The sequence below is a fragment of the Camponotus vicinus genome, unplaced genomic scaffold (genome assembly GCF_025532165.1).
Source record: "Camponotus vicinus isolate PSW18456_S1 unplaced genomic scaffold, iyCamVici1.0 SCAF_14, whole genome shotgun sequence".
In the NCBI taxonomy this organism is placed as follows: domain Eukaryota; kingdom Metazoa; phylum Arthropoda; class Insecta; order Hymenoptera; family Formicidae; genus Camponotus; species Camponotus vicinus.
Genome location: NW_028141950.1, coordinates 1,289,436 through 1,299,560, shown reverse-complemented (window position 1 = coordinate 1,299,560; position 10,125 = coordinate 1,289,436). Strand labels below are relative to the sequence as shown.

The 10,125-nt window shown below is 34.5% G+C and overlaps 1 protein-coding gene and 1 long non-coding RNA gene across 5 annotated transcripts in view; one reads left to right on the top strand and one right to left on the bottom strand.

Annotated features, from left to right (window-relative positions):
- Positions 1-10,125, top strand: part of LOC145965507 (uncharacterized) — a 77,071-nt gene that overhangs the window by 9,402 nt on the left and 57,544 nt on the right. The window contains exon 3 of the long non-coding RNA XR_014436744.1: positions 948-1,303. This is a non-coding gene — a long non-coding RNA (uncharacterized LOC145965507). The remainder of the gene's footprint in view (positions 1-947; positions 1,304-10,125) is intronic.
- The window catches only part of Alpha-man-iib (alpha-Mannosidase class II b), a 129,707-nt gene continuing 121,223 nt past the window's right edge, over positions 1,642-10,125 (bottom strand). For all 4 annotated transcript variants that reach the window (XM_083089108.1, XM_083089111.1, XM_083089109.1 and 1 more), the window contains 2 exons: positions 8,493-8,961; positions 1,642-8,261 (listed from right to left, as the gene is read on the bottom strand). In XM_083089108.1, coding sequence (XP_082945234.1) covers positions 6,116-8,261; positions 8,493-8,961 — 2,615 coding nt within the window. In that variant the 3' untranslated portion in view covers positions 1,642-6,115. The remainder of the gene's footprint in view (positions 8,262-8,492; positions 8,962-10,125) is intronic.

The window sequence follows — 10,125 nt, the reverse complement described above, 5'->3', positions numbered from 1 at the left end:
GAAGAAGTTTTTAGTGCCTCAAACGCTATTTCATTTCATTATCCAATTTAATAATGCAACTATAATTTTTCCGATATAAATATTTGCAGTAAGAAATGAAGAGACGTTATAGCTTTCCTGATCCTCTAGATTTAAAAAAAAAAATATAACGTGTCATAGAAAACTTGACATATTTTTGTTATTATTTGTACAATTGCAGTAATAAAATTCTCCCGATTAAACGATAAGATCTATCTACATAAAGAAATAAAGAAAAGAAACATAGATTTTTAATCGCGATTTTCTGGCGTATTCCTCGACGATTACGAGACGAATCGTTGGAAAAAGGCCGCGTTTCGATCTTTCAGAGGAGGTAAACGGTGGACTATTACGAGTGTCAGGTTCATGAACGAGCTGACGAAGTATCCCGGCAGGCGAGTGGAAACTCCGTTGTCCTCGGCGAAAAAGGAAATTGAATCGATTGTAATTAAAACTTGTATAACGAAGACATGCGCGCGCGCGCAGAGTTCATTTCAGCTGTCGGGACGGAACGGCGGAAATCCCATTTTTCTGCCTACGTCGAGCTGAATCATCGCGCGAAAGACGCGAATGTGCATTTTATAAATTAATACAGTCTCTAATCTCTCTCTCGTCGAAAGCCCAGAATTACAAAGGTTTCGACACAATTATTTCTTTCTATGAATCACTTTTATCCTCCTTTGAATCATCAACTCTTTAAAATCCAAGTTAAACGCAAATTGAGTATCACAGAATATCCATTGTCTGACAGTTATATAAAATAGGCAAATTAAAAATATAAATCGAATTTTAAGTGTTATATATAATTATGCGATATTAAATCCGCATAAAAATTAAAATTAGAGCAAGATGAAATATTACCGTCACGAAATAGATGACTTTCCGTGTTTTTGCATTTCTGTAAATTGCAATGAAGTTCTTCTTTTCAGGATTTCATGACAATATAATCCGGATAAGTGGCCAAGTCTGTACTCGTGGTTTTATCTGACTCGGCAATATACAAAAGACGTCGGATTTGAAGAAGAGGTCCCCTAAGCATCGTCGAGGGTAGAATATGTAAATTAGCCCACTTCGCGCGAAGGGGACCACCTCGCAATTTTCTTGATTCTGCGTTTGCAGTCTCCCGTCTTATTACGAATTCAATTATGCGGTCAGTGGGCGATATCGGCACGATAGTGAGCACTTCACCGCGAGGATATCGCATATTCGCCATTAATGAGAGTTATGCATCAAGGAGCGGTGGTATCGATTAACGTTTAGCCCAGATATTCCTTCCGTCTTTCCGGTATGTATATATATATATATATATATATATATATATATATATATATATATATTTTTTGTACATATTTATTAGTATTTTTTAAGAGAAAAAATATCGATCGGTTCTTACTTGATCTCATACCTGCAAAAAAATAAAAAATATTAGAAGGGAAATGATATATTATAAGGAAAAATAATAATTCTATTTAATAATAAATCTATTTGAATGAGTTACCGTATCTGCAAAAACGTGAGAGCTATAAAATTGAATTTTGTTGAATTTTTATATATTCCTCTTAGTTATCTTTCTTCCATTCCTATTAGGGAAGTACATATCGGCACAAAAAACAACGCGGCTAATCAAAATACGTCAGTTACTAATTTTATTTAATAAATATAATATTACATCATATAACATAAAAGGAATATCGATATCGTAATCGCCGTCATCCGCCACTCTTGGATCAGGTAGCACTCGCGCGATTCCAAGTAATAAATATTATTTGCGAATCGCTCGAGCGACAGAGTGTTGTGAACATGTAATATAACTTTTATTCTTTGATATAGAACTCTTCTCCATTTTTCTCTCTCTAACGACAGCACAAAACATACAATATGTTACAATATTATTACAGAGACAGGAGTTATCGCGTGCCTTCGAGCATTTCGTCGACACTTGCTGATTTCGATTTGATGCTCGAATAAAATATTATTTCGCGAAAATATTTGACTCCGTCTTCTTAAAACGTCTACAACGAAATTTCGCTTGTCAAGGCGCTCTGTTTTTGATTCGTTACATTTAAACTTAAATGAAGCGGACGACTGAATATAATGTATCGGGGCAGTGCATTTTACGTCAATAATGTGCATTAAAGTAACAATATTAAAACAGGAACGATGATGCAAACAATATCATTTTATCATAAAATTAATGAATCAATCAGAGATTTTTACAATTAAATCGATCGCAGAATAAAAACAGTCGCATCATCGCTAAGTGAATAAATATAAATATTATATAAATAATTTATTTTTTACATTTAAACATTTGCCTGTTTTGGCCAAAGTCCAACGATAAGCAATAATAATAATAAAAAATAACACAAGAATGTTTCTCTCATGAAAGAGAAACTTTTTATTACACTTTACCCGCGTACCATCCACTCGTCTTTTATTTTCTATCGGTTTAATCATCTCATCGATGATCCTCTATTTATGGACGATGTCGTTGAAACTCATATAAACGATCGCTCGCAAACTGCGGAATTTATTACAGCTACATAAATTTCTTGAAAAAATTGCAATAACCGATACTTACAAAAGCTTAATTACACGGAGTAATTAAATCGTATCGTGAAAATGACGAGCATTTTCGCCGCTCTAATTTTGTAAGAAGCGATATTGCATTTTCGATAGAAATTAAATTTTTTATCAAATTGCGATGAGTGATTCAAATTTGTTGAAAAACTCGTTCCAGGAAATAGAGAATCTACGATTGAAATCTCGCGACAACGACAATTTGACACAAATAATGATCGAAAACAAATTGTATTTGATGAAAATATAATTTTTATCGCGATAAATATAATCGTGTAGCGCTGAAAAAGCAATGAATCGCAATTTGTGACATCTCGCAGCGATAACACGATTGCAAAACATCTATCATTTATTATCATGCAAATGTAAAATAACGGCACCATACAGTTTATACTGCAAAAATAAATTAAAAACTATAAAAAAATCTGATATAATTTATATGTTAAAATCTCGGTCAAGAATTTTATATATTCTGAAATTATACAAGAAATATATTCATCAAGAGGGGAAAACCGCGCACAGTATATCTCGTAAATATAATCTATTCTATATCCTAAGAAACAAAATTTTTGTACATGATTTACTTTTTGCAAATTAAAAAAACACGATCCTTTTAGATCATATAATAACATTACATCCATACGAGGGGTCAAGAAAAGTTTGTTGCTTACATACAAGTAACAATTGCATTTTATAAACCGCTTCAAATGATTTATATAATTCGTGACAAAATTCACAGCATAGAAGTCTATTTATAATTTTATGTGCCACAAAAAAATATTCGAAAAATTAAAATATACGTATATACAAGATTCATATCAGAATATACATACACACGCACACACACGTATCATATAAAATGTGTAGTATAAAATCATAAATCTGTCATAAATTCTGTCACGAATTGTAAATCATCTAAAATGAGCTCTACAATTTTTTTTCGGAAAAATTAATTCCTTCTCTTGTCTGTCAGAGGAATGCGACAAATCTACTCGTACGGGAGCTGCACGACTTTCCATTAATTAATCTAATATATACAAATTATATATAGAACTGACGTACAGCTACAAAAAGGGACACTTCGAGATTCTCTATGAAAGTGGAAGATCGCTGGGAACAATCGCGCGACAATACATCGCAAAGATATTCTGCGATATATTTATATATTATTGACGCAAATCTCAATATTCATCATTTATTTTCATAATTGTAAAAAGTTACGCTTAGAATATGAAAGAAAATATATTATATCATTATCAATTTGACAGATTTTTCAGTACGTATAATACAACAATTTAGAATGAAACAAAGCGAAATAGAATCATTCGAATCAGAGAGTTTATGAAATTATCTAATTATTTACAATTTAATAAAAATTATCTTGGTACCTTTTCCAGTAGAGATTCTCGTTATCTTTAAAAGATGACTTCGTCATCTGACACGCATTCGTAATATACGTAATTTACTATACCTTTGGATCTCGGAGAGAATCTCCGAATCATGTCCCCCTCTCTTTATTTATAAGAAGACACTTACTAGTATCAATATTCACATAGAGGGAAAGAGGGAGGGCCGACAGCAAAATATTTGACATACGAAAATAGATGTATGAGATTTCTTTACATTGTTCACTATCACAAAAGTTATCTACGATATCGTTAACTAACTTTTAGAGCGAGTTATAACTTTTGATATGTACAATACATGTGTATATACATATGTATCTATACGCTCTCTTAATGAAAGAACTGTCTGTAATTGTGTCAGTCAGTCTGTCTACAGGTATCTATCATACAAACAAATAAAAGTGGTAAATTTTAATTAAATTTATATTCTATCTCTTTCTCTTTTGTATAGGCCTAACTTTTTGGCCCCTTTCATATCTCATGTGTGTAATTTCTCTCCTTTTCTTTAAAAAAGATTTACATTTGTGAAGAGAAACAGGATTGCAAAAATTTAATTATAAAGATAACATGTTACCATTATTTTTCTCACATTCTTTTCTCTGAAAAATTATTTATGATTTTTTCCTCTAAAAAAATAATTGGTTGATGTTACAAAGTTATGTATCTTAAAAATAATTTGTTACTGTGTTACTTAAAAAATAATAAATCGTTACAATTTTTTATTTGTAAAAGTATACGATTATATTAATATTTTCCAATATAAATATAATATTTGTCATATCAAAAAGATAACGGTAACGTGGTTTTCTCTGAGAAAATATTTTTTGAAGAGAGATAAGAATTTACAAATTTAGAAATATTTCAGTATTTGATCATAAATACAAATAGTTTAAAGATTTTTAAAAACATTCAGAAATTGAAACTTTTACATAATAAAAAGATTATAATAAAAGAGATTTAATGACTATACGAAAAATAAATATAAATAAAACTGTATTAATGAAAAACGTATTAGTTTATGGAAGAATTGCATAAAATTTAATAAAGTAGATCTCAGGGTAAACCTTGAGAAAGATTTTGTGTTTCAGTGAATATACATACATTAATCAAATCTCTCATATATTATGCGCGGTACTAAATTACTAACATATTTATATATATACGTGTATATCTTTTTATTTCTCGCTTATCCCCTTCCCTCTTTCTCTCGATTCCTCCCGTTCCTGGCGTTTGAGAATAAAACGCAAGGAACGCATCATACAGGAACAATATGTACATACATTGCACGTGCATGCACGCGTTGCACGTTTGTCATAATTAGCAATTGTGTTGTATCGGTAAAATTCTCTATTTACACGCACACTTTCTATATCTGTCATTCTTAAAAATTTTCCGGCATAAACATAATGCGATTAATACGAAAGCTCATCTAGTGGAAATTGGCTAAATTTGTCCTTGACGGGGAATAATGGAAAAAATCCTAATGTGACTCAATATTTCATAATTTATATTATGAAATTTATAAATTTTTATAAATTTATAATTTTTAATTTTTATAAATTTAAAATTTATAATTTATAAATTTTTATAAATTTATAATTTTTATAATTAATCTGTTCTAATATTTTTACTTTCTTTCTTTTTTTTAAGTAGAAACAATTAAAGGATGACTCTAAATGTAAAAAGAAAGAAAATGGCACAAACAATTGATTTTTAAAATACATTGTCAAGATTAGCACTAATACAAATCAATCACACAAAATTCCCCCTAATAAAATGAAAATTTTTTTAACATACCTTAATGTTAAAAAAATACATTTTAATTAATCTGTAAAATGGCAATTATTTACTTTAATTGAATCTCGAATAATCAATATTATTCTTTTTCATGCCATTTCACACAAGAAATTTTTGTAATTACCTGCGCTTTCGTATTCCATGGATTTTCATCTTTATCGCCAACAACGTCGCACATTACACAAAGAGTTTAAAGAGGTAGTATTTAGTACGATTAATACGGCAGTGTGTCGTTCGGAAAGGGCAGATTGCGTATTATTGGAATTTCATCAACCAATCAACGCAAGATCGATGATCGATCATCAAACTTAGCATCATTGTATAAAGTTTACGTTATACGTTTCGAGCTGCATCGGTTGTAAACCGATTTCCTGGAGACCGTCCTTGAGACGAGCACCCGGTCTCGTGCCGGTCAATGATGTCTTAGTGACATTGACATTATCGAGCTTATAAAACGCAGTTCCCTGCGCGAGTCGCTCGATAAGCGGACAGTGTTTTAACGCTACGTCAACTCCTACAGAGCAACTATAGCCCTGCCGATGTAACACCATAAGAGCGCTATTTACCGGGAAATGCGGTAACTTCTGATCATGATTGGTGCGCAAATTGAGCAGATGGAGATCGCATGGAAAGCTCTGGCTTAGCAATCGCACCTCTGGCACCATGGTGACTTCTTGCTCGCTACCGTCCACGACAAAGATGTTGACTGGGTAATTGAGAGCGTTGCTCAGATGATTGGCGAATAACGACGGCCTCGAGTACTTGTCTTTTTCGCCGCTGATGTCCTCGAGAAGTAGCCAGTGTTTAATGACGGTCCGTCGATTGTCCAGCAAACCTTCGCCCATGCCCCGCGAATCGTCATACAAAGTTCTACGGTCAAGCATCACTTCCAACCAACCGGGTTGATAGCTGGCCGCGCCCTGACAGTGATTCACCAACAGTGTCAATCGGTGACTCGAATCCTCGATGTAAGCCATAGTTGTAATGGGAAAATAATTGCCTTCAATACCGATGCGCTCAATTTTGGTGCGTTTAATCATCTGGTGGCCATTCAGATCGGTGTAAAACTCTGGTGGATCGCCATTAGAGATATCAGTTTGTAACCGCATAAACATCTCTGTCTCACGGTTCTTAGGCGGTGTCTCAAAATCCACGATGTTACGCACGTAAATGGCTTCGCCGAGACCACCGTCGCGATGATAGATAGCTACATGATGCGTTAGTAATTTGCCATACTCGACGGTGAGACGAGAACTGAGGCTGCCACTGACGATGTAGATCTTTTGGTGTGGCGTGTATGCTTCGAGGACATCCTTGTCAGTGTCTCGGAGATTTGGATCCGGCATAAAGAGATATGCGCCGCTATGGAATTGCGCTGACGGGTATGCGGCAAATTGCACGGCACACTGCATAATCTTACCGGTGGATTTCTTGGTGACTCTTTTTAGAAAGCCTGTTTGTCCGTCAAATAGCAATTTCATTCGCTGATTTTCCAGCTGCACATCACCCACCTGCATCGGTTTGATAGGAAAAACATTGTCTTTACCGCAACGGCTGCAATATACCGTTGAGATAGCTTCCATTGGTACCTTATCGACTTGTTGCAAGTGGTATGTGGCGATCGATAGAGGTTTTAGCTCGGCTACGAAGAGCAATACATACACGTCATGCATGATATTCGTAGCATTCATCACCGGCGCAATCTGGTAAGGTATGGGATTTCTCTGTGGGTCCAGCACCTTGATCTTGTACGAAGTAACCTTGAGACTGATCACTTCCTGTCTGGGCTGCGCCAGTGGATTAAAGAGAACGATCTTTCTAGTCTCGTGACCGTTCAAGCCAATCGGTATCTTCTTTGGCAGCTTCTCGTAGCTGTCTCTGTCTGACTCAGCTAGCACATAAACAGAATTCGATTTGCCGTTAGTGACAGCCGCCAGCGATTGAATGGCAAAACTTTGCAAACTCGTAGTATCCGAGATTGACTCGAAGAGCTTCAACGCATAATCCTTCATTACGAAAGATTTGGAAGTCCCGGTAATCGCATCGTGATGCTGAAACAGACCTAGATTGCGCCTGGCCTTCACCAGCTTCTCAAAATACGTCTCGTAGAGTTTTATATCTTTGCCGGATTGCTTAGCGAGATTAAGCGTGATTGTATAGAGAATCTCGGCTGATCTGAGATTCGCCTCGAGTTCGCGGTCCAGAATCTTCATGTATGGCCTGGTAGTAAAGTAGCCGCTCCAATAGGCCGGTCTACCTTCACTGAAAATGTCTGAGTAGACGAAGAAGTCGCCCGTCAACGACGGAAACTTATCCACACGTTTCTGTATCTCGTGGAAATAATCCTTCGGCGTGCCGAATACCACTTCGGCATTGTATTCGTCTTTGCGGCTATTTATATAATCCATCAGGATCTTATAATTAGTGTACTGTTGATCCCACTCGATCGCGTGATCATATCTGAAACATGGGAAATATGTAATTTCGTTTATTAATCTACTCTTTGATGCATATATGTTTTTAACGCATAAAAATAATCATTTCTTTAACTTTGAAAATAAAACAATTGTGTTCCACATATACGTTTCAAGAATATTACAAAGGAAACAGATGGAATCTAAATAATACTAGAGTGAAGAGAGAGAAAAGATCTTCTTCGGTTTATTCCTCTCGGAATAAAATTATACAAACCTGAAATCATCGCCTAACGGCATTAGGACGACATTGTGAGTGAAGAGGGAGCCGGTTCTCGCGTATTGTTCCAACAGGAGCTCGGCCATCTGCTTGACGTTATTGGGCGTGATCTCGACGGCGCGTACCGAGTACTCGGTATATTCGCCTCGTATCTTGCGGAAATCAAAGTTGAGACAGACGTGCGGATGCGGACCGCACGAATGCTTGATGTTGTAAATGTCGAACGGCTGATTGTGGGTGAGCATATCAGCGGAGCCGATGCGATCCCACGGTTGCCGCCAGATAAAGTCACCGTACTGCTTCTTAGCGAACCATTGCTTCCACGCGTAGTGTATCCTCTGGATCACCGTGCCGGTCGCACCTGAGGCCCTCAGGAAGTAGGGTATGGTGCTACCGTGGCCGAACGGATCGACGGACCAACCCGATTCGGGAACCACGTCGAGGTTCGTTTTCAGCCACTGATGACCTAAAATTTGAGAAAACAAGTTTTTCTTATTATTCTAAAATGTTAGATGCGTTTGGAATGTTCGATGAATATAATAAAAGCAAGAAAAGAGTACAAAATTATAATAATTAATGTATAAACGTTTTTAGAAGAGAAAGTATCATATACAAGAACGTTTCATCAATTCTATTAAAAATTCTATTAAAAAATAATGATAATTCTTTTATATATGAAAAAAGTATATTATATAAAATGTACAGTCTCTCGCATGAATTTCTCGAGTTGTTTTTACAATTTAACGCAATTTAATAAAAAAAAACGACATTATTTAATTGGAAACTAAAATAAAAAGTATCGCTCTGAATTTATTTTGATATAACATTGAATTTGTTCGTTCGTTTATTTCCAGACATTTATATGTCAGAATCACGTATATCTCAAACGTCACGTATCAGAACTCTTTAGACGTTTTTTAAAATTATCAACTGTCAAGCTTGTTTGTCGTTGGCTTGTGGATCATTGTGAATTATAGTTAATTGACTAACAGAGGAGCTCGATATAACTCACCTACGGGTTTAGTTTATGGTTTATTCTCGTTTAATCCGCTAAAACTAATCTGCAACTTAATTATGAATCGCATATATATCGCTAAAGCCGCGTCTGCTGGCCTGTCGGTCTTTTTTATGGTATGCATTAATTTGCATCCAGAGAAGCCTTTTAAAGTTCATTCAGCCGCGTTCTGCATGGTGCGATCAAATATTCATAATGCGAATTAATCCGATGTTTCCGTGCCCCAAATATTCCAATTTTTCTAGCGATGATTAATGCGTATTGAAAATATAGATTTATACTGATTGCTTATGCAATATTAATTATTAAACAAATAAACAATGTAATAAAATGAATCAATGAAGAAACATATCGAATCAAAAAGTCCAAACATCATCTGTGAATGATATAAAATTTTCAAAATAATTAAAATAATTAATCTTAGGAATCCATGTCCTCAATTTTTTACAAAATATGGTTCTGAATTTTATATTAAGTTTTTTATTTATTCATAATTCATTATTATTCATAATTATTATTATTATTATTATTATTATTATCATATCATCAATTTATTATTATTCACAATTATAATTATTATTATTATCATAACTTGTGTTTGACAAGCACTTTTAA